We start from the raw sequence: 25523 nt of genomic DNA, 5'->3' as shown, positions 1-25523 counted from the left end.
TGGAGAGCGGCGGCTTTTGGCCAGGATCCCAGTTCTGAAGGTAGAGGTGCCATCAGCAGCAGTGCAGAGGGATGGCATGGTATGGTATTGCCATCCTTACTTCTGTGCTGCTGCCTTCAGAGCTGGGCACCTGGCCAACAGCCACCATTCTCTGGCCACCCAGCTCTGAAGGCAGCACAGAAGTAAGAGTGGCAATACCGCAACGCCCCTAAAATAACCTTGTGATCCCCCCCTGCAATTCCCTTTGGTGTCAGGATCCCCAGTTTGAGAAATGCTGGTCTCCCCCCGTGAAATCCCTATAGCAGTGGTTCCCAAACTTTAACAGCCTGTGAACCCCTTTCACTAAAATGTCAAGTCTTGCGAACTCCGTCCTAAAAATAAATATTTCTAGGGATTTTCTCCTTTATCTGAGTATAAATTATAAAAGCAGTGATCTTGGAAATATAAAATTTGTTTTTAGGATCTGCTTATTACACACTATCTATTATTAATTATTATTTATCATTACAGTATTTTTATTACATTATGAAAACACTCTTCCAAGATCTCACTTTTGTAGCTTGTATCACTTTGAATAAGCCTGTTATAAGACAAGGCTCCTATGTTTCATCAAGGAGTATCAGATGTGAAACAGCATGAAGGTATTTAAGAAGACAACTCAGAGTGTTCCTCCTACACAAGCATTCAGGTCTTGAGCAGTCCAGGAAAACAACACACATTACAACAAAGCTTAAACTTGTTCTTCATAATAATTTTAAAAACAATACTAGCTGCCTATTTAATTTTAAAAACAGCAGAAAATATCCACCTTTTCATTTCTTATAAGGAGTCTTGAAGTTTAAATCTCCTCAGTGTGATAGATATGCTTGCTTTGATCTGCTTAGCTCTTGGAAGTCAAGGGGCTCTGGGCTGCTGGCCCTGTGCTGCCTGGGATCCCTAGCACATTAGGGAACTTTTTCCTGAGAACTCCCTGTAACATTTCGGGAACCCCCAAGGGTTCATGAACCCAATTTGGGAACCACTGCCCTATAGTATAGGGTAAAAGCACACACAAGACCAGATTTCACAGGGGGAGACCCGATTTCACGGTCCGTGACGTGTTTTTCATGGCCATGGATTTGGTAGGGCCCTACTTACAAATAGGCTGCTCTGCCAAATTGGCTGCCTGCTGTATGTAACGCTTAATGTTTTTCCTACTGTTGATCAAGCGAAACCTTTATTACACTTGGCCCATGGTGCATGATGGAGGTGAAGGGAAGATATGCTGCAATCTGAATAGTAGTATTTTCAGTGCATACAGATCATGAGGAACAAATAGTACACAGAATCTATGTCCGGAAACTGGGGTTTGGTTTGAGGGATGGGCTCATGAGCTTTTAAGCAATAAAATAAAGTATCACTAATTCTTTTACTTTCTGATGATGTCTCGAGATCTTGGAGTTAAAACTACAGTGCTGGTGTTTTCTTCCTCTTTTGTCAAGAAGAAAATGTGCCATGCCAATGTAGTTACTTAGCAAATTTGAAGCAGCTGGCCAGTCTAGGCATCTTAATTTCAGCACTTTTATTGATGTCAAAGATGGGAAGGCAGACACTATTTCTGGAGAGCTTGTTTCCCAATAAAAGAGCAGAGTAGGACAAGGGGGAGAGGAAAGGGAATATAGCTGTCATGCACTGCCAGCATGACTCTCAACTTCACTCTCCTGTTCTTTTTTCATTTCCCCCCAATCCATTTTAATTCGCTATGCTAGGATTCAAAGTAGATGAAATCCAATAAGCATCCTGTTTGAAGATGTGGTGATCGCTAGTGCCAAGTAAGATAGATGTTTTCAGTAATAGATTAATAATATCTGATTATATTTCTCTGAAGAAAAATATGTTTGAGGAAGTGCCCAGAGGCTTGTTTTTCAGTTTCTCTGAAATTTTGTTTTAACTCTGAGGTTTCAGGAATGAGCTCTGATCATGTCCAGTAACTGTAATTGGTAGGTGCAAGTGTCCAGCAGTCCTTAGGATCAGGCTCTGATCTTGTAAACTTTGCTAATTTGAATTTCAGCTCTGTAGATACTCTGAGTAATATGATTAAACTGAGATATTTATAGCACTGCTCTCTTTTTTTCCCCCTTTCCTAGCATTTCCGTGGTTCGGAATGGATATTGGTGGAACATTGGTTAAACTGGTCTACTTTGAACCAAAAGACATTACAGCGGAAGAGGAACAGGAGGAAGTAGAAAACCTGAAAAGCATTAGGAAATACTTGACTTCCAATACAGCCTATGGTAAAACTGGCATTCGCGATGTCCATCTTGAACTGAAAAACTTGACCATGTGTGGACGCAAAGGGAATTTGCACTTCATCCGCTTTCCCACTTGTGCCATGCATAGGTTCATACAGATGGGTAGTGAAAAGAACTTCTCCAGCCTGCACACTACACTTTGTGCCACGGGAGGCGGGGCTTACAAGTTTGAAGAGGACTTCAGAACGGTATGTGGGAAATGCACATAATCTCACTAAGGAGCATCTATCTGTGAGTCCTTCTCCAAAACCAAATATGAGAGAATCTTTCCATTAACTAAAGTTTTCAATAAAATTACCTCTTTGTCACTCCTAGATGGTTACTTTTTTAACTTAAAGAATTGCTAATTGGGAAGAACTATTTAGAACAATACTTCCTTAGGGTGAGAAACTTAGTGGATTGATTTTAAATAAGCAAGCAGACTTTGATTTAAATAATCAATTATAATCCTGTTTTTCATTTTTACTTTTTAGTTATTTTTTTTAGTTATTAAAGAGAGGTTGATTCTCTTTGGTTGGTAATCATTAAAACATGTCATCAATTTGCAACTATGTATAGCCTTTAAAACTGAATTTGGTATTTTTCTTGCTAACCAGGGGGATTTATTTAAGCAAATACATTTCTTATTTACTAATGATGATTAATTCTTTTGTGACTTATTTCAAGGTCTGTTTGGATAGAAATTTTAATTCAATTAAAAATGCACCCGAAGCATTTTAAAATTATTATTTAATGAGTTAAATAAGGCTACTGTAGATCTGCTGGATACATTCGAAAAAATAAATTTCTCAAAACATGTTTTGCATTTAAAACCAGGTGATTTATTACACAATGGAAATATCTGTTGTTAATGAATTGAACTAATTGTTTCTGGTCACCATGTCCTTCAGGAGTTTAGAATTAGATCTCATCATCACACCTAGTTTTCATTCTTAGATTGGAAGAGGAAAACAAGCTTTCCTCCTTTTTTCAAATCCCAGTCAGTTTCTTAACTTTGAATGAACTATAGTCATTGATTTGAAGTAGCTGAATAAACTTAAGTGAATAAAATATTCTCTCCCTCTCCCTCTCCCTCTCCCTCTCTCTCTCTGAAAAAGGCTGCCAAAAGCTGTTAGCACTGCAACAGACGCTAGTTCCAGGTCATTAGCCAGTGCAAACAAATACGGCTTAACTTTTTTTAAATTAATTTAAATGATTTTAATAGACTATAGTAAGTTTAGGCCTTTAACAAATATCATAACTTCAAATTAAATTTTAAATGAGTTTATTTTTAAAAAGAAAAATATGTTTAAATTTTAAAAATCTGATTTTTTAAAAAATAATTGATTTTTGTCCAACCTGATGAGAACAGGGGGAGGAAATATTTCTGTCCTACTCTACCCTTTTGCAATCTCTCGATGATGGATCCATTTGTTTTGATCTCCAGTGAACGGTACTGTGAGTCCAATCATGGTCATCACATACAGCTCATAAGATTAATATGTCTCAAATTCCTAAAACTTACAGGTGCTCATCTTGTGTTCTGGGCACCTATCCCATACGCTAAAATTACTAAATAAGCAAAGGACTTCCCATTAATATGTTCATCTTGGCCCACTCTCTTCTCATCAGCCTTACACAAGGAAAAAAAAAAAAAAAAGATGGCCTTTGCAGCCTCCAGGGAAAGCTAAAAAATGTGGCTTCTGACAGCTTGAGTGGGTGGGGGAAGTGAGTTTCAAATCAGAAGACCCATCCTAGAAAAGGCCCTGCCAGCAGCTCTCTGTCATTTGTATTGAGGGAGCTCCAGTGCCCCTGCTGATCTCAGCTGCAACCCTCTGTCACAGGGGGAGAGCAATTAGGTCCTAAACCAATGAGAGCTTGATAAATTAAAATCAGCACTTTGAATTCCATCCAGAAGCTTGTTAGAAGCCATGGCATCCCCCAGAACACAGATCTGAAGTACTGCCAATGTGTAACGTCACTTAGTGCAGAATGCTGCAGCCTGGCTTATTCAGCTTTTGAATCATCCTGAGTTGTATCCATCTGTACAGTACACTGTGGCAGTCTATTTTGAGCATGGATAATAGTGGCAAGGTCTACATCAGAGAGAAAAGGTTGCACAGTGGCTTATTTTGTCATGGACCACAGTTTAAGAATCTGTGTCCTGAAGCATTGAAATGTCATTCTCTGAGTTTCTTGCACACTTGATACTTTTACATGCACACTGTAATGAACTGTAATGTATAACCTAACTATAGGGATGTATATAGCAAAAATTTAGATGCATCCTTTCATAGAAACAGTGTTTAATCTGATTGCATGCATGTAAATCCATGGAGCAATGTATATTGGTAAATTGCTTTGTTTAACCTCTGTAGCCTACTTTTGTATTTTTTCCCCTTGTAACATTCATTTTTGTATTTCATAACAGTATTTCTAAATATCCATGAATTGTACTATCTAGTTTCCTTCAGGATTGCATAGCTCTAGCAGGAAAGTGTCTGCCCTATTATTGCAAAACAACACTTTCATATCCAAGCAGTAGTGTGACTTTTAGTATTGCTGCTGCTTTCTTTTATTCCCCAAAGAATCACTACTTCTTGCCTGTTTGAGAATTGGGTTCCAAATCTCCCTTCTAGCTTTAAATATTTTCCTCAGATTTGATCTCAAATACCCTTATTCCTTCCTATTCTCTCCATTTCTCAAATATTAACTTTTCAGTTCCCCATTTCATATCTCTCCACAGTGATTGGTCCTGATGTTCAGCCTACTCCTCCATCAGTTGGAGTAATGGTTGCCACATTCATAAAACTAAACAAGAAGTTGGTGAAGATTTCTTAGAAGGGGGTGATATGTTCTTAATTTCAGGTATAGATGAAGTGGTGAGTGGATACATATTACTATTCTACAGATACAACATTACCACCCCATCCAATCCAGGTGTAGATGTGTAATTAAAACAATAAGTGACTAAATATTACACTGAAAATAAAACGATTCCCTTACCTCAACATCTTCAAAATGTTAGGGGCTAAAACATCATTTTAAAATCAAACTTTATTTTTGTCGAAGTTTATGGGACCACCGGAGAAGTGGTATAGTATAGCTTCTAGGGCCTACAAACACTTTTTCTGCATTATTGGTCCTTGCCATAGTGAGTCTAAGCACTCCCCACTGGCTTCCACAAATCAAAAGGGACAAAGGACTGTGCATGTGATCAGCAAACCTCATCCAGAATCTCTGTCTGCAAAACTGGGTGGCACTCAACTGGCAGAAACTACACACTTGTACCTTCTTCCTCAGACACTCGATTCAGAGGACCAGAAAAACTAGAGCTACACTGAAGAAGGTTGCCTGATTGAAAGCAGTCCAGTACCATCACCAAATATCTCACCGTTTGGAGCTGTTCCAATTCTGAGTTGCAGAGGCAGATTCTTAAAGGTGCTAAGCACCTGCAATTCCAAATAAAGTCAGAGGGAATTGAGTTCTCATCACCTCTGAAAATGAAACCTTTAGTCTCAGAAACAAGGAGGCAGGTAAAAATCTCCTATGCCACAGTCAGCTGGATTGCTTTCTAGCCTCCCTCTCTGATGTAGGCTGTTTGTAAACCCTGGTGACTTAGGACAGTGCAGGAGAAAGGATTGCCTGAGGCTCATCCCGTTGTCCTGGGCAAAAATGATAATTCCCTAGGCCATTGCTGCAGTGCTTCTGGCATTTGAGCATTTTCCTTGGTGTTCTAGGATCCAGCTGGATCCATTCATCTTTTAAGCCTATTTCTGCGGTTTCACTTATCAGCCAGAGGGCAATATATAATCCTCAGTGAGGAACATGAACAAGAATGAGTTAGTAATATGGCAGAATTTTTAGCTTGGCCTTTTTCCTTCCTTCCTGAATGATTTTACTGGTTGCATTTACTTGCAGGCAGCACTGCTGTTCCTGGGAGCTAGCTGTGCTGGCAGTGTTTCTTTACATAGTTTGTCACTCAGTTATGACCATTTTTCATTGGTCTGTATTAAGTCAATTCTTCATGAGTAATAGGTCACAGGGTAGCTGGATCCTGTGAGTAGACTGGGCCCAGCTCCCTGTTGTCAGTATTTATTAGGCCCAACTGAACCAATTAAAAGTGGGGAGGGCTGTACCTGTAGCGAAAAAGGCCTGTAAGAGGATGGGATGAGGAGGTGTGATTGTGGCAGACTGTGCCTGGGGAGAGAAACCACAGAGGAATAGGTCTAACTCCTGTGGTAGCTTCCTGGAACTACCAGGTGCCTATGGAGGTCGCCCTGGGGGCCAGTGTTCCAGAAGGGAAACAGAATTGGCTGAGAGCAGAGCTGGCTATGAGAAGGGATCTGGTAAGGACTGGGGTGCTGCAAGTGGCAGGATTACCTGAGACCCCACTGGCAGGATAGGCCATGAAATCCTAGGACAAAGGGAGAGCTGAGGAACTGTGGGTTTTGGGGTTCTTTGGGTGGGTGGGTGGTCTGTTACACGCTTATGTTTGGACAAATAAACTCACTTAAAGGAGAATGGGTGTGTCAGAGAGTCCTTGTTAAGCGGTGGAGGAGCCCTGCCATTTCACCCATGGTGGAAAGCTGAGGTACTTTGGCCCTGGTAAAAGGGCAAAATTAGGTGGAACTTTGGTGCCCAGTGAAGAGGGGGAAATCAGAGACAGGGTGCTGCAGAGTGACCCTTGGCTGTGAAGGGGTGCTTAGGTGTCAGGCTCCCTATTTCAGGTTATGTCTGTAAAGAGGACATGGGATTCTTTGCTTGCTCACCTGCAGTATAAATCCTTTGAAAATTCTTTACCTTCTTCTGGAATACCCTGTCTATCCAAAATGCATGTTTCTTCCACAATAAAATGCTTTGTAATATAACAAGAAATAACTCATTCTGTCACTTGGCTTATGTTACAGAGAAAGTCTAGATGAAAGACACTTGAGATGTGGGATGAGAGATGTGCCTCCAAATCTTTGACATTTCTATAAAAAAACTGCCATGTTTCCCTACCATATTTATTTAGCTTGTGCATTATAAATCTGACATCAGAACCACTCCCATTGCAGTTAGTGGCAAAATTCTTATGGATTTCAGTGGGTCTAGATGGGGACCTTGTTCTCTATTCTATAGAGAATCAATCTAAGAAGATATCCCTGGAAGCTTTTTAGGCACTTTATCAAGGTGGGAGTGAGGAAGGTAGTTTCTAATCTTTTAAAAATTGATTTGTAAACACTCTCTTTTAAAACAACCTTAGGCATTTTCAGGCAGATTCAAATTGTCTATTTCTAGGAGTGTATTGTTAGTCACTGCAATGGAAAGTAATAGGGTTAGACTGATTTCTGACAGATGGTGGATCCTGTCATCCTAAAAGCTTAAATATTTCCGTATTGAATTTAATGAAAACATGTCCATATCAATTATTTCTAGTCATTTTAAGCTGGAATGATACTTTTGTGTGTTCATTAAAATTGTGAACAATTATAAATCAATACACTCAAGAGATACGAATTGTCTTGGTGTACATCTGTTAATTTTATAATGTACATCTTACCTACTTTTTAAATAATATGAAACAGTGGAGCAAAACTACACATAAATGAGAATTGGGAAAGTCTGCTCAGTGATTATTTACTACATGTTTGTTATTCCCAAAAGGCTATTCTTTGTTATTGATAGAATCTTGTTCTATGCCTTCTATGCAGGGCTTGAAAAATCCACTTGCCCACACCCATTAGGAAGATTCCCCAAAGTGTGCCATCAGCTACTGGAAAATCTGAGCTTTTGTTTTAAAAGCCCCGATGATTGCAAAAATAACCTTGATGTGAACAAATTATTGATGGGTGCCATGCTGACTGCATAAAGGCAGCTCCCTATGTCTCTATTGCTGCTCATAGCTCTCCAGAAGAATGGTGTTGGTTTTACCACTATTGTTCAGAATCCTTTGGGTAGCTGTGATGCTGACAAAATTCTTGTTAGTTTTACTCTTCTTCTGCTTGAGAAGGCTAGAAGCTGTCACCTTGGGGCAGAGGAGTCAACAGTGGAATCTTGGGAAAGATAAAGTAGTGAAAACTCTTACTGTCACCATCACCCTTAGAAGCCAGGAAGCTCTGGTGAGGAGAACAGAGAATGCTCCTTTCTTCGCTCCAGCTTCCAAAGGAGGTTGGGGGAGAGAGGATCTTAAAACTTATCAGATACCTGCTATCTGCAGACTGATATAAAAGATGGATCCTCTCAAGGGGGGAGGGAGGTCCAAGAATAGCACCCTGGTAGGTATCCTAGCCACCTCCCCTTTCTCAATAGCTTGGAGTGGGACTGTCCTTGAATAGTGGAACCCCACCCATCATTCATGTCAGTCTGTTTCTAGTATGGCTTGTTCTTTGACTTGTAAGTGTATGGGCAGATTTCCAAACCCTGTATGGGGATGAGTAGGAATGAGGTAAACTAGAAGAGAAGTAGGTTCAGAGAGATTTTTGTGGAGAGGAGGCAGAATATTAGGGGAGGAAGTGGAGAACACCATTGTAGTGGTAAAGGTATACTGTGATCTGTTATACAAAAGAAAATGGAAAAATTAGAGTGAGACCTGGAAGAGAGAGAAGGCATAACAAAAACCAGAGCTGTAGCAAGTGGGGCTATTGCAATTGATACAATTGGATTAAAAATGCACTTGCAAAATATTAAATATTAGAAATAAGTTTACATATTTCCAAGAAAAATCCAAAAAGGAACAACTGTAACTTTAAGCTATATTTAGATGGGATTCCAAAATTCAGATTGTATATAGAACACCCAAAAACATTGTGTACGTTTGAATTGGTTTTGAAAACACAAATACAACGGAATTTGTATATAATGTGTCTTTTTGACTTCATTTAAAAAAAAATGTATACTCATCTCTGCCCTGGCAGGTCCTAATGAGACCATTTATTTCTTTGCAAATATTTCAGGTTTATCCACTGATGTTCCTGAACAGGGCTGAGTCATCTTATGCTTTGTTATTGGAGTCTGAGGGCAGGTCTACACTTAAAACGATGCAGCTGCACCTCTGTAGTGCTTAAGTGAAGACGATCCTACGCCAACAGGAGAACTTCTCCCATCGATGTAGCGCTATCTATACGGGTAGGGTGGGGGGAGGGCTAGGTTGATATAACTACATTGCTATGGGGTGTGGATTTTTCACACCCCTCCGTGATGTAGTTATACCAATATAGCTCTGTAGTGTAGACCTGGCCTCAAACACGTCATTTACTTGCAAAGAAATTTCTACTCTGATCCAGCATAGTCAGACTTTCCTGTGGATAACTACTTTACTAATGTCAAGGACTTAAACCTTCCCAAAGAAGCAAGAAATGTTCCCCTATACTGGGGGGGAGGGGGGAGGGAAATCAATCAGTAAAGGCCCCATTCACGGGGTCAGCTGCCACTTCCCTGGTGGCAACTGTCTGGTGTCATCTTTCTCCCTAGAGTCAAGTCAATTTATATTCCCCTTGGGTGTGACCGGTCTCCCTTTGTTCATTATTACACCTGCCAGAAAGGTCTTTATGAAAGCATTTGAAAAACATACTCTTTGAGCAGGTGTACTATATTTGGGAGTGGGCATGGAGATGGAGTAGTCTCTGTTCTACAAACAGTGGCTTTTGTAGCATCTGTTGACTTCTCCAGCACACCACTGTACCCCACTGTCTAACCCTGGAACCTGCCTATCTTTGGAAATTATCTATTGTAGGGAAGGCATAGAATATGGCATTGCTCCCTCTATGGTCACACTAGTTTCCAAGCTTGAGATAAACTTGTCTATAACTTCCTGCTCCTGATGGTTTTTCAGGCCTTCTTAAGAACCTCTCTGTTTTGTGGCCATCATAACTGTTTCCAAAACACTCCAATAAAAATGTAATAGGAGGTCCCAAACAAAGCCATTTGTGCAATGCAGTAACAAAAAACAAGAAATGGCTCCCACTTTAAACAAGTAAAACTCACTGTAAACTTCACAAGCTCCAATCTTTCCCCTCAAGAGTCCTGTTTGTTTGTTCAGCTGTTTCATCCTCCCAACCTAAAATGATATTTGTATGTATGTTGCGAGCTGGGGAGATGCTACAATGGACAGCAGAATGCTTGTTATCAATAACTTCCTGGGGACGGCAGCTTCAGCCAGAGGGGAGCTGGCTTTGTACATTCACTTTCTCATGTGAAAGAGGTGATAGAAGGCTGGAAAATATCAGCAAATACACTGAAGTTAAAGGAGACCATCCTTATTTAATGTAAAAGCTTTCACACAAATCTTTGACCTTTATCATGCATTGTGTACAAAACTTTGGTTCTTTTTCAGCAAAACTGGGTCTTGGAAGGTTGAAGCCAAGATGGATCAGAATATGGCAGAATGATGTCACCAGGAAAGAAATAGACCTACTCAATACCATGGTTAAGGTCTAAGGCAACATCTTTTTTTCTGAGTCTACTTGAGTCACTTCTATGAAGAAGGATAGATTTTTGGTTAATGAACAGACCTGGTTCTCTTTCTCATGCTACCACTAACTTATAGTATGATATTGGGCAAATAAAGCTTTCTGTAATTCAGTTCCCTCACCTGTAGAATATGAGTAAGTAATACTTAGCTCATAAAGCTGTTCTGAAGCTAAAATAATTAATGGTTATAAAGAACTTTCAGCCACCTAAATTCAGGGGCAAAACTTGTGACAAAATGTTTTGTAATGAGATAAAATAATTGTTCTCTAATAATTTTTTTGCTGGGAATATTGTGTGAGAAAGAGAGCAGAGGAAGGACTTTTTTCAGATGATTGTGCAGCAACTGACCCAGCAGAGACACCTGAAAGCAGGGCAAATTTCCATTTCCCTGTTACCATGGATTGAAACTTTTTCATCCCCTGGGTTTAGACAGCAGATCTGTTAAATCCTCGTCTACTTCCCCTACATTCCATTTCTCTCTAATGGAGCTCTGGATGGATCCCAAGAGTTGCAGAAATTAGAATTTTTGCTGTCAGAATCATAATTTTGTTCCCATCATTCTTGATACTGATACTTCAGGTTATTTCATTCTTAGGGCTGTGTTGTTATACTTTTCATTATATGAAATTGACTTAATGGAGAGACACAAACATTTACAGATTATTATTATGGTGCAATGTTGAATGAGATTTTAAGTCCACAAGTTTTTGAAAGTCAGAACAAAGGGTCATATAACTACTAATTATGGCCCCTTGTTAATACATATTATATCAGATGTTTATTATGCAGCATGTTCACACAGCAATGAACAATGTGTGATGTGAGTTACAAATAAAATGTATTGGAAAGTAACTATATTTCATTCCACTCCTTCAGTAATATAGAGAAAAGTGAATTTTCCTTTATTTGTGTATATTGCATCTGTCTACAGATGCATCTATGGTATGTGTATTTTGCCTTCCTGCATCTGTGTTGTGTGACTATGTGAGGAAAGATCCTTATAATATATGCACATATTGGGAGAGGGTTATGGTTACTGTAGGAAACTTTACTCTGAATTTGGAGCAATTAAAAGTTAACCTCAGGGTTGCATTTAGCAAGACCAAAAAATGGTTTCCTCTGTAATTAATGAGGGATGGTGGGGTTCATGTCTCAGGATGGAGCACATCTTTTCTGGTTGCTGTTCATTCAACTAGAGAAGTGGCAATCTAATAACTGGGGATTGTTCCAAATCCGCATGTTTATAAAGCAGCTTTATAAGGTTACTTTTATAAAACTTATTTAAAATTTTAGTTTTTCCAGCTCCTTTTCATTCTCCTCATTCATCATGTAAACAGTGCAACCTAGTACACCTGAGCAGGGGATAGTTATATTTTTTTCTCTCTGCATCCTTCCCCCATATTGTTTACTCCCTTGATATGGACTCAACCCCTGTGTCATCTTGAAAGAGATACTTTCCACAGAACTGTCCTATTATACAAGCAGGAAGCATCAGTCAGTCTGAGCCTATTAAGTAACATGTTATGACGAGCTTGAGTCCAGTCATGGGTGGCTTATGATGTTTCATAGGAAAACATCCTTTTTTAGACAAAAGTTATTTTATATCTCTTCTTGCCATATTCTTTCATTATCAAGGATTATTTCTATGCACATGGGATTAGTTTCTTACATTTAGATCATGGAGAATGATGACTTCCAATATGTGTTTTCATGAGACATCCTAAACTGATCCACCTGTATAACCTAAGGAAGAAACAGCTTTTTAAAATCTGTGGATAAAAAGGTGCTGTAGAAGTGTAAATCCTTACTAATAATGTTTCTGTATTTTCTGATGTGCCAATAGCACATCTTACACATTTAAATTTTTTCCCTACTTTCTGTTTCATAAAGCATGGACTGGGGGATCGTGGTATTTTAGCTATGAAGTTACTTAAGTTTAGATTTCAATGAAGTGTTTGATTTGAATGTTTGAATAAATAGATAACTGCATCCTGGGAAATGCTGCTGTCTATGCATGTCAGATACTGTTAAACAGCTGCAGAGTAGGTTTCCCTGCAGAGTTTTCTGATTAATCTGAACTCTGACTTGGTGGCAGCAGTTTGCCGTGCAAGTAGTCCAGAAAATCTCTTTAAGGCAAAGGGAACCTGAAGCTTGTACTGCAGTGATTTTCAGCTTGTGGTCCGTGGACCTCTGGGGCCGCAGACTGTCTAAGATTTCCAAAGAGATCCGCACCTCCATTTGAAAATTTGTAGGGGTCCACAGATGAAAAAAGGTTGAAAACTGCTACTGTACTATATAGTACTGATTATTTTGCGATATGCCTGTTGTTGGGCAGACAACAATCTATTTTTACTTGACTTCTGGCTTAAATAGAACTTTGGCTACTTTAATAGTGACACATTATGCAACTCAAACAGTACAAAGTGCTTCATCAGAGCCTTTTGCCCTTCTCTGTGTTGCATGTGTTGAACTAACAAATGTTCATTTATTAACTTCTTGGTCTCTTCCAGATTGCTGACCTGCAGCTCCATAAACTGGATGAGCTGGACTGCTTGATCCAGGGCCTGCTGTATGTTGATTCTGTTGGGTTTAATGGCCAGCCAGAGTGCTATTATTTTGAAAATCCCACAGATCCTGAACAGTGTCAGAAAAAGCCTTACTGCCTTGATAATCCATATCCAATGTTGCTGGTTAACATAGGCTCAGGGGTCAGCATCCTAGCAGTGTATTCCAAGGACAACTATAAAAGAGTTACAGGGACCAGGTAAGGATGCTATATATACGGGGTCAGATTATTGCCACTTCCCTCACTGTCCCTCCATAGAAGACAGCTTGGAGATACATGAATCCATTGCAGCTGCTGGGGAGCCTTTGCCAGGGACCTAGGGACCCCAACTGAATTTTTAAGTTGCCCTCTCCTCAGAGATGCTTGCATTGCCAAAACCAAAATACTACATTATTTCACTTGCTGTTGACCATTTAAGTACAGCAGTGTGTAATTAATTTTTTAATTATATAGAAAAATTACAAGAATTCTACAAAGTATCAGAGGGGTAGCGATGTTCGTCTGTATCCACAAAAACGAGGAGTCCGGTGACACCTTAAAGACTAACAGATTTATACAACGTATCTAAGCATAAAATATTATAGCAATTCATACATTAGGGAATGAAAGTATTCCTATATGTGATGAATATTGGGGGTAAGATTAATTAAACTAAAAATTTGGTGGTGGTTGTTTTAAATTATTGAAGCATTTGCTAACATCCTTTTGATTTTTTTTCTTTTAATAGTATGAAAGAAATATGAAGTTTGGTACAGTAGATCCCAGCTTGTTTAATCCTCTCTAGCAATGCTAATTAGATGTCGTTTCTTCAATTTTGGGGGTTTAGGGGGTTCGGCCAGGGCTCGTCCCCCTCCGGAGCGGTGGGGAACCAGACCGCCTTGCTACTTTGGTCAGGTGTGTCGGGGAACTAGCCTGGCTGTGCGGCAAACAGTCAGTAGCTCAGGACCTCAGACAGGGCTGAGCAAACAGTTCAATAACAGGCCCAGGCTCTGGTTCAGGGCAGGGCAGTAGAGAATCTGTGGCTCAGGCCCTCAGGCAGGGGCTGCACAGACAAATAAGTTTAGGAGGCCCAGGTCCTGGCTCCGAAGGACCTAAGAGAGGGGGAGACTGCCACCCGCACGTTGGGTGGCAGGGGGGACGCAGGCCCTCCCACTCCACTGCATCCCAGCCCAGGGCCCTAGCAGCAGCAGATGGTCCGTTGCTATGTCAGTGGGGATCCTGACCGCAACACACTGACGTCAGCTCCGGGTGTGCTGCAGCCAGACTAGGGTCGGCTGCCCCCGGGCTATTTCCTACCTCCCCCTCTAGAGGTACCTGCGTCTGGACGGAGTCTTCCAAGGAATCAAGCACTATGGGCTCCTCTGGGTACCGGCAAGCGGTAGGCTTTTTTGGGGGGAGGGATAGCCCAGTGGTTTGAGCATTGGCCTGCTAAACCCAGGGTTGTGAGCTCAATCGTTGAGGGGGCCACTTAAGGATCTGGGGCAAAATCAGTACTTGGTCCTGCTAGTGAAGGCAGGGGGCTGGACTCGATGACCTTTCACGGTCCCTTCCAGCTCTAGGAGATAGGATATCTCCATTAAACAAAAACAAAAAACTTGCAACCAGTAGGCTTAACAGCTTCTCTGGGGTCTGGTTGGTATCAGGCCTTGGCTGATCTGGCCAGTCCTCGGGTCAGTCGCCAACTGCAGGAGTCTCCCAACTGGGAGCTAGGCCACAGGCGTCTGGCTTCTCCAGCGGCCAGGCCTCTAGTGAGCTCTGGGGTTCGGCTTGTACTTCCTGTCCTGCACCCTGACCTCTGGGGGGCAGGCGCAAGCTCCGCCCACTTTGGCATCCGGAGGGGCTCATCCCTCTCCAGGGCGGCGGGGAACCAGACAGTCTTACTACAGGGGGGTTTGGCAATATTTCTAATTGTATTTGTTGTTTTCTATGACTCCCCCTTCATTCATATTAAAACCTCCCAATGTTGCATCTTTTCTCCCACTCTTTTAATGGGTAATCTGTGGCAACGCTCTGTTGCTTCCCCACTTCTCTTTTTGATTAATGTAGAGGATATGTAACTCACTAATGTTCTGTTCTTCGTAAAGCTTGACTGTATATTCAGACCTATGGGTAGATTACTTAAACACTAAAGGCACACTGAAAATTTCACTGTTTTTCATTACACATAAGATATAGAACATGTTTTTGACTTCAGCCTATATATATAGATATACGTGTGTGTGTTCTGCTTTTTTTCCTCCATGAGTAATATATTTTCAGTGTGGATACACAGGAGATCTTTACCTTGAAAACTCCTTTGCCTTTAGCATTCTATAGTCTTGAACTATTTGTCTGTTTCCCAGTATACAGTACAAACAAACAAACTGATAGTAAACACTCACCTTTTAAAGCTGTCGGGCTTGGATGTCCTGTTACACACATTTCTCCAAACTTTCCTGTCAACATGCCTAAGTCATGGCAACGAGGGAGTAGTTTGGCCTATTCACTCCTTGACCCCTTTGCTGAAACAAGAGTGACAATGAGTCCAAGGTGGGACAGTATTTCTATGGAGTGGACAGCTGTCCATCTAGAAAATGAACTATTAATTCATTCCACAAAGGCTACTTGCTGCTGACTTAGGTTAATTTAGAACCAATTAGATAACCTCAGATCTAAATACTCACAATGAAGTACCACTACAGCATGTTTGATGTTTAAGCAATAAGAAATATACATGTTGTTATCATTCAGATTTTTGAATTAGTTAAAAATTATTCACATAACATACAGGATCGTGGGCATGATTCTCCTCTTACAACTTTACTGAAGTCAATGGAGTTATAGTGTGTAATTCAGCTCAGTTGATGTATATGAGGATTTTCATCTCCAGGCCTCTCATGCTGCACTGAGCTCACATAAATTAAATTAATGGAGATATCCTATCTCCTAGAACTGGAAGGGATCTTGAAAGGTCATCGAGTCCAGCCCCCTGCCTTCACTAGCAGGACCAAGTACTGATTTTCCCCAGATCCCTAAGTGGCCCCCTCAAGGATTGAACTCACAATCCTGGGTATAGCAGGCCAATGCTCAAACCACTGAGCTATCCCTCCCTTCCCCCCCAGGGGATGGCTATGTAAATTCAACTTTAAAAAATGTTGGAGCTCAGATCTGTTAAGGCTGAAGGTTCATAAATCTGGAGTTGTTATGCAAATATTCAACATCATAATATGCATGTGATAAATATGCATTACTTTATTTACATAACCAACAAATGTCCTGATTATCTGAGCTGAAGCCTGACAAGGCTGCCGCATGGAACAAGCTTAAGAAACGTAAGAATTGCCATGCTCCTTGCTGGCTTTGGCACCTGTAAGTAACCCTGGCTGCTGCTTGTGGCTTTGCCCAGCTACATCTTGCCCAGAACTGGAGAGCTGCAGTTGGTTTCTAGGACTGTTGCTTGCCTTGGGCTGGGAGAGTATCTGGCTGTTTCCTGTTATCAGCTGAGGGATGCTTTGGCTGGGCTGCTGGTCCCTTGCTAAGTGCCCAGCTCTGGCTGCTCCTTGCCCATTTCTCCCTGGCTTGGGGGTGCTTTGGTTGTTGATTACCAGTGATTTCTACTCTGACCCCTATGACCAGGGAGAGATGGCTAGAGTGCTGCCCACAGGTGCTTGAGCTGTAGTTCCAAGTCTATGGCCATGCATGGGTTTGCGTGGGAGACAAAGTGTGCTGTAGGTTGCATCCCTGTGATTTGAGTCCTCCCAGCTGGATCTTCATAATTAGAATCCCTGGGCTTCTAATCATGGAGATTCTACTGGGCATGGCTCGTAACCATAGATGCAGCCTAGAGTATGTCTCCTCATCGTTCCAAATCAGGAGATGTGAACCTCTAGACAGGAACTATGCAAAGAGCAAGTAAAAGCAGGAGACAGAGAATGTCTGGATGGCGCTTCTTAGAGCTGCCTGGTGCCTAAGAACTCTTCTCATTTTAGTCTCGGAGGTGGAACGTTCCTGGGCCTGTGCTGTTTGCTGACTGGCTGTGAGACTTTTGAAGAAGCACTAGAAATGGCAGCTAAAGGAGACAGCACCAATGTCGATAAACTGGTAAAAGATATTTATGGGGGAGACTATGAACGATTTGGCCTTCAAGGATCTGCTGTAGCATCAAGGTACATATTTAACTGGTTGTTTTCAAAGAGCTTATTAGAAATTTGCTGTGCACACTAAACTGAGCTCTCAATGCCTACCCTATGTCCTGTGTCTATATATAAAAGTCATCTAGCTGTATTATAGTGTTTTTACTTAGGATCTCTCTCCTGTTTTTGTTTTCTAATAAAGTATAAAAATATTCAAAGTCTAGCAAATACAATTTATTTTAATTTAAAATACAGTAATTTTGAAAGAAATACCTTTACCCATTGTAACTGTAATTCACCCATTGTGTTTTCTTTATTAAGAGGTCTTTTCTCACATGTCCATGTTATGTAGGGTTGCCAACTCTGACTGAAGCTATTTCAGGAGATTCCTCCGCCCCCCCCCCCCCCATGACATAATGTCATTTTCTTAAAATAGCTATAAAAAAATCCCCTGGATTGCTTTCAATACTCACTGGAAGATGGATGCTGATTCCGGGAGACTCCAGGCCAGTCCTGGAGGGTTGGCAACCTTAATGTTATGCCCAGAGTCAACAGCATGAAATCCAAGCAAAACTGTTTATATTATACGCTTAATAAAGTGGATTTGTGGAAATTTAACCTTTCTGAATAACTTAGAATAAAAAGGACTGTGATATTTCCAACACAGCTTTGGCCACATGATGAGTAAAGAAAAAAGAGATTCCATAAGTAAAGAGGATCTGGCCAGAGCTACCTTGGTCACTATCACCAACAACATTGGCTCCATTGCTCGCATGTGTGCATTGAATGAGGTAAGTCTGCAAATTCGCTGTAAGTTTCATTGAGGCCTCTAGCATTAGTGCAGTGCAGATAACAAAAACAGTAAGTGCAAAATGCTTATATATCTATTCTATGACTGCCCCGCTAGATAGATGCACACATTTAATTTTGGCTCCTAACTTTTTTGAAGTCTACTTAACTCCATTATAAGGTACTCTTTGCTATAAGGCACAGGACATTTGGATTTTAAAAAAATCAACAAGGTTTTATAATAAATGAACACTCCTATAATTAATGATCCCCAGAGCCATTCAGCTGTTCTGACTCTTTAGATCACAGGGACATTAATATCAGTGCGTATAGCGAATCAATTCTAATTATCTCTTGGTTTAGTAGCTCTTGTTGTTATCCCACAAACAATAAAGTATGACTGCAACATTGTCATTGCGTTGGTTTTTGTGTGTGTTTGTTTCGTGACCTGGTGGTCAAGAACTATTCATGGAGTTAGTTTTTAGCTCTAAGTACTCTCCATTTTCTGGAAAGTCCTCTTCAGTCATAAGGGTTTTCTACATTCTTTTTGCTTTCAGCTTCTTTACAGTGTTGCCTTGTGGCATGGAGTTCAAGCAGCATTGTACAGGGCTATCAAAGCATCGAGAGTTACAACAGAGATCCACGTGTGTTGCATTAAGAGGAGAAAAAAAGATAACTAATGACCCTCTGCAATGGGTTGCGCCTCTACAAAGACATTTTTGACTCATTTGTTTAATGGACAATTTCTTTTAACTGGATGATCTGTAGAATTACTAGGGAGAATGAACAGATGTGACAAATAACTTGCATTTCATAGAGAACATCTGAATAGATTTTTCCCCACCAGCACTTTGATCTTGTTTGTTATGCTTATTTCAGTTGTATGACACAAAGGAAGAACAATTGTTCACAATATGTGATGGGCTAGGCGTACAGAGAAAAATCCTAGGCTGAATAATTAATAAAATAAATATTTTTGTTTTAGAAGCAAACAGTTTGCTCCATGTGATTCACTGGTTGGGATTAATCCAATAACCAGTTCTTGATCTTCTCAGAGAAAGGCAAAGCTATACCCCTACCAGCAACAATGCACATAGCCTGTTGTGAAGCATTGTGTGTTGAGTCAGGGCCATGATGATGATTCCTTTGTGACTCGCTGGCGAAACCAGTTTAGGCCATGAAGCATGAGATTTGATGAGTCTTATGATTGTAGCTTAAACATATTAATGAAAAATATTAAATATGAAGATGAAGAATAAATAGATAAAAGATTCTTCCTCCTGGACTTCAGAGCTGGGATGGCTTGCATAAAGCTGGCAATAGTGTGTAAATTCCATCACCTGGACATTTTTGGGTACATATCAATGAAACACTGTCCCATAAATAGGCACAAAGGACCCCCCTCTACTGTTCACAGCTGGGGGAAGTGCTCTACATCTTCCCTATCTGCAGAGCACCTAACAAACCATATAAAGTGTACAGTAGCCCTCCATGCTGCACCATCAATACAGATTTCACTGTACAGCTAAATTGGCCACACATATATAGGCTATGTAGCTTTCCACAGTTGGGCTACAGTTGTTAATAGTTTAATGAAAAACACTACACAGTGTACATCATATGTCATTTTCAGGATGTCATAACTTGATCTGATCAGATCTGAATTTCATCAGAATGCCTCATTGGTTGAAGGCTGCTATGTTTCAACTTTCATTTTGGCTGTAGGACTGTTAAAAGGGTAGCAAGAATTTTATCTGATAAGAATAGCGTGTTCTTATTCTCCTTGTACTCAAAAGTGGCTGAACTCTGTTTACTTAAACTTCCACACAAAATGTATCCCTGAGCAGAACCCAGGCCTAGAAAGCTTTATACCAAAAAGTGATCGTTCCAGAAAGTTACAAGTGACTGAAAATAGAAGGTTAAAATTGAAATGGTCATGCCAATTTCATTATTGTAGCCATATTTCCTTCTGTTAGTTCCTATGGAATCTTTAATGGGATTTTTAATCAGTTGTCCAACCAATTAATTGGGTTTTTTAAAAATAATTTGCCATAAATCTTGCATGCTTGTGATAGGATAGTGAATGATATGTATGAATAGTTTTCTTTTAGGTTTAGGATCTTCAATAAAAAGTGTGTATGTCCATGTCAGATACCATTTGTTTTGATTTTCTAATAACTTCATGGTCATATTTGGGGGAAAAAGGAAAGTTTATTAAGAATGAAGTTAAATTTGTTCCTAAACAGTTTGCTAGTGTTGCGTTAACAGAAACGTATTGCATATGTTTTTGCCGTCGGTTTGCAAGAAACGTGTTTTACAGAGTAGAAAGCACTGTCTGCTTGGGGAATGCAGAATGCTGCTGCCCATTTTTAACCTTAACCTGTAAAATACTGACTTTTTCCACATCTCCAGCCAAATAAGTTCATAGGAGGATATGTGAACGTATGCTTATGTGGCCACATAAGCAAAGGGTTAATTAGAAGTTTTCTATCCTCCATTACTGTAAAACTGCATTATCTAAATAAAGCTGTTGTTGCTAAATATAGTCTCATCTGCGCATTTGACTGTTCTTTTAGCCATGTTAATATAAATAACTAGACCATGATGTACTTCAGCACTATCCAATATCTTACACATTTTGAGTGTGACATCCTCTTCAGACTACACCCTGGATAGTGCTAAAGGACATCATGGTCTAGTTATTTATATCAGCATGGCTAAACTACTCGGAAAAGAACAGTCAGATGCGCAGATGAGACTATATTTAGCAACAAAAGCTTTATTTAGATAATGAAGTTTTACAGTCATGGAGGACAGAAATCTTTTAACTGACCATCTGGAGTCTGTGGCAAACACAAGCATATGTTATCATTATCTTTAGAGATAATTCTGTGGATATTCAGCAAAGACTGTTAATGAAATATATCATCATCCAAGCTCCCAACATGAGTCTTATGAGCTTTTGCACGTTCAGGTTCTCACTTGCTGTTGAATTGTTGACTTGCTGGATGTGAACTATTTTAAAATGACGAATGCTAGATTCTGTTTCTCTTTGTACATCATCACCAGAACTGGATTCAGTGGGGTAGTATAGGTGTAACTGAAGGCATAATGGGCTACAGGAACTTTAATTACAGGTGGTTATGTGTGAAAAGGGTTGGTTTGACCTTTGATTGGCTCTTAGATTGAAATTGGAGAGGTAGTTTTTTGTTGGTTGGTTTTTTTTTCAATGCTTTTCCATATACACTGAGCACAGTTAACATTGAAACCAGTGAGAGACAATAAATGTGGAACCTCACCCTGCCATTTTACAGTCACTTTTCAGAGTGGAACCACAGTTTGGGAATGATGTTTACAGATGCCTTCACCTGTATCTCTAGAGTAATCCTTACCAAATACCCTTCAAAGGTTCGCCTGGAGTCAGGTGGATTTGTTGATTATCTTGACTCTTCAAAGGCTGCTTCCCTTAATAAATGAAATATTAATAAAAAAATTATGTAATAAATTACATACGAGATAACATGGAAATAGCTTTGCTAACTAACACTTCAGTTTTACCACATCAGAGAAATATCTCATAGTATCATGCATCCTGTAAGCGCCATGTGATTATATGTATGTAACACATTAGTGACATATTTTATCCTGTCCTGCAAATAAAATATGCCTGCCTGCTGCCACTTGTCTCCTTAGTAAACACAGCTACTTAACTGCTTAGGGGGTTTCAGTTGGGGGAATTAGGGATGCATTGCTATGATGTATAAAGTTGAAAATTCCCAAGTTTTTTTTTTTTCAATAGAAATAAAATTGCATGTCTAAAGCAGCACACATGCTGAATTTAGTTTTATTTTTCATCTGTCTATTGTTATTTTACAGAACATTGACAGAGTGGTGTTTGTAGGAAACTTTCTCAGAATCAATATGATCTCTATGAAGGTGCTAGCGTACGCTATGGATTATTGGTCCAAGGGACAGCTGAAGGCTCTATTTTTGGAACATGAGGTAGGGAAATGTGTCCATTAAATTCCTTATTAGTTATAGGAAACTATTTCTGTGATGTTTGAGTGTACAGAGTTGCCACAGAGAATATTTCTCTTAAAAAGCCAAAGGGGGCGATAGACTAGGTGAAAATGGCCTTTAACTCAGGAGGTGGTTTGAAGACTTAAATCCCTGAATTGTAATTAGCTTGGGTGCTCATCTTGCTGGATTCACTTTCATTTAATAAATCTCATACATCTGCCCAAAACTTTCTCTGGCATAAGACTATGCATGCAAAATGTCAGGCCCGATACTTGTTTTGGTTGGTTGGGATTTTGTTATTACAAAATGCCAAATGGTGTCGAAATTAGATTAATAGGGTTAGAATGGAAACTACCTTACCATAAGTGCGGAGCCAATATAGTGGTTCCATAACAAGTACTGTGGTGACCTTTGGTTAGTCACAACAAGCTGTGTAAGGCTTATAATGGTACAACTGGGCCCTTTTCTTCTCCCATTGAAATCATTTAATTACAATTCACGTGTTGAACACTGGTATAGGATGACTGCTCTCGCAAGATGTATATCTTTTTAACTGCCTTATCAATGCTGAAAGCATCATGAGTATTGTGCTACTTGGTTGTACTTCAGAATTTCTGATAGTTATTGTTTCTGTTTTTAAGGGTTATTTTGGAGCTGTTGGGGCCCTTCTGGAATTGCTTAAAATGACAGAAGATCAGTGACAAAGCCAACTGGAAGTAGATACCTGACAAAGATGCTGCTGGATAGAATGAAAGACACTATAAGGATGGAAATGAAGCCATTATGGCAGTTCTACCTGCTGGATTTGTAAATAATTTAAAATCCTTTTAGCTGATCTCTAACTTTTGGGTTTTGAGCTTATACTTCAAAATTCATACTGGGAATAAAAAGGTTTTTTCTGTATACTGTATTTTTTAGGGGGGGAGAAAAAACTGTGCAATGTGGCCAAACATGCAGATTTTATGGATTGATTTTAAAAAGTGCATACTGTTTAAAAAAGGACCTATACTATGAGAGACCTGCGTTTCTTCTGGGGTTTACTGATTAGTGTGGTAATTTTAACTTCATCTAGTAATCACTCTAGGAGATTTTTATCTTATATTTTTCATGACGTTTCATGATTTACTCTTGGTTTCAAATGAAACTACAAAACTGGCACATTTTACTGTGAACACTAAACTAATTGATTTTGTTGCCTTCACTTTTTTTATTTAAAAAGATACTCTTCCCTCTCATCTCTCCTCCAAAAAGATGCCCTTTCTTTGACTACATGTGTTTCTTTTAACGAAGAGGCACTAGCAGACACGCTGAGATGGGGATAAGATTTGTGTAGTCACTGGCACCTTCTGAAGTCATGAACATGAGTTAACTGCTCATTGTGTCACCAAAGCCCCTTGCATTTTGGCCTATTCCTTTCTGAAATTTTTGATTACTGGGTCAAAACTAAAACAAAATTTTGTTATGGTAAAATTCATCTATAAAAAGAGCTCTGCGGTACAGAGGTTATTTATACAGTATATACTTAGCATTAGAAAATAACAAAGGAGAGTAATTTCAATATGTCTGAGGACTTTACTGTAGTAATTACATAACTTTTTAAATTTTGTCTTCATCAGATTTGTTATTGTTATTCAAATCCCAGTTTCTAAAATTAGAACCAATACTTATTGTATCATATATTGGATTAGGAACTGAAGTTTAATTTTGCCTCCAGGACTTGGTAAAGTCTGAGTATTTTTCCCTAAATCATTCTGTCTTACAAATCTGTATTTGAAATACATCCTTTTTCATGTGTCACATGATGTATAGGGGCCATCAGAGGGACAGTATAATTTTAGGGAGCATGTGTTCTCGCTGATGTATTTTGATTTTATGTTTTTGTTTCTGAACACAGTCATTAATTTCCATCTCTCTCAAACCTTGGATAAATTGATACTAACAGAAGTGTTGACTTGTCTGCTATAAATAAAGCCCTTTACTGTGTGATGGTTTTTAATGATTCTGTGGAATTCATTTCTTTAAACCAAACTATATAAAGTACATAGTAGTATTAACCAGATTAATCTTCCTGTTGTTTTTACAATCTGTTCTTGGTACTTGTTTTTCCTATGTTACATCACTTTGTCATTTCCTACTTTGATTCGTCCAGTCATTTGAGACTTTGTTGTATTGCTTATTATGTGACAGGTTTAAAGTTTTGCCATTTTACATTTTGACTTTTTTCATCGGTTGTATGACTTCTATGAACCACCGCGTGTGGAAAAACTTTTAACATAATTAACTGTAACATTACTGAAAGAGTTACAGATGGGATACATTTGACTGAATACTTCTAGTCCAATATGAACAATATAAGTTACATTAAGCTTTTAAGTTGCTAAAGAGGATAGTTGCATAATCTTGGACGTTGTGGGTATGTCTACACTTCAAGGGCTACTACAGCACAGCTGCAGCTCTGCCACTGTAACACTGTAGTGTAGACACTTACACATCAATGGAAATTGATTTTCCATCACTGTAGTAATTCTACCCCCTCAAGAGGTGATAGACTGTAGACGCAGCTCGGTCGATTATAAGAATTCTTCCAACGACCGAGCTGTCTCTATAGTGTGGGTAGGTTGACCTAACTACATTGCACGGTACGTGGAATTTTTCATAGCCCTGAGCAATGTAGCTTCGTCAACCAGGTCTTAGTGTTGGCTATTTCAAACATTGCATGCCTCCTGAATTTTTAAAAAGGCAGCAATTATAATGGACATACCAGGTTTACTTTTCAAGCTTCAGTGCCAAGAATGTTCAGAGGGTAAATTTGCACATGCAGAATCATACATGCAAGTATTTCCACAAATACCAGAAAATGGCTGGAGCTGTGAGCTTGGACATGTAAGCTGTGCTCAGGAGGGAAGATCTTCCACAGTCACACTGATTCAGGAGAATTATAGTTTGTATGGCAGACAATTTTTTGGACTTCTCTAAGCAGCATAAAGAAGTCAAACACTGAAGAGCTATCCTTTATCTGGAGTAGATTTTAAAAATACTAGCGTATTGTTGTGACGGGTTGGATCACAGAAATCTCCTTGGGAGCTGCCACCCGATGTGCCAAGACTACTTCTATCCCTGCCTTCCCTGCCAGCTCGGGGCCCCAGCACCCTGTCTTGCTGAGCCAGACACTCCCGTCTGCTCCAGCGAAGACCCAGAGTCTGAATTACTTGCCCTAAAGCTGCAGGTTTACCTGAAAGCAGCTAACAGAAGTGTGCTTGTCTCTAACACTCAGATGCCCAACTCCCAAAGGGGTCTAAACCCAAATAAATC

At 39.7% G+C, this 25523-nt stretch overlaps 1 protein-coding gene across 4 annotated transcripts in view; it reads left to right on the top strand.

Annotated features, from left to right (window-relative positions):
* The window catches only part of PANK1 (pantothenate kinase 1), a 37191-nt gene extending 12989 nt beyond the window's left edge, over nucleotides 1–24202 (top strand). For 2 of the 4 annotated variants that reach the window (XM_024107281.3, XM_005292519.5), the window contains exons 2-7: nucleotides 2127–2479; nucleotides 13235–13488; nucleotides 17259–17435; nucleotides 18070–18193; nucleotides 22068–22193; nucleotides 22853–24202. In XM_024107281.3, the coding sequence (XP_023963049.2) occupies nucleotides 2127–2479; nucleotides 13235–13488; nucleotides 17259–17435; nucleotides 18070–18193; nucleotides 22068–22193; nucleotides 22853–22912 (1094 nt within the window). In that variant the 3' untranslated portion in view covers nucleotides 22913–24202. Of the gene's footprint in view, nucleotides 1–2126; nucleotides 2523–13234; nucleotides 13489–17258; nucleotides 17436–18069; nucleotides 18194–22067; nucleotides 22194–22852 lie in introns of those variants that run through there. The other 2 variants (XM_042856831.2, XM_024107282.3) reach the window with 2 other exon arrangements.
* The last annotated feature ends 1321 nt before the right edge of the window (nucleotides 24203–25523 follow it).

The sequence above is a fragment of the Chrysemys picta genome, chromosome 7 (genome assembly GCF_011386835.1).
Source record: "Chrysemys picta bellii isolate R12L10 chromosome 7, ASM1138683v2, whole genome shotgun sequence".
Classification (NCBI taxonomy): Eukaryota; Metazoa; Chordata; order Testudines; family Emydidae; genus Chrysemys; species Chrysemys picta.
Note: the sequence above shows the minus strand (reverse complement) of the source record. Positions and strands in the feature narration are given on the sequence as shown.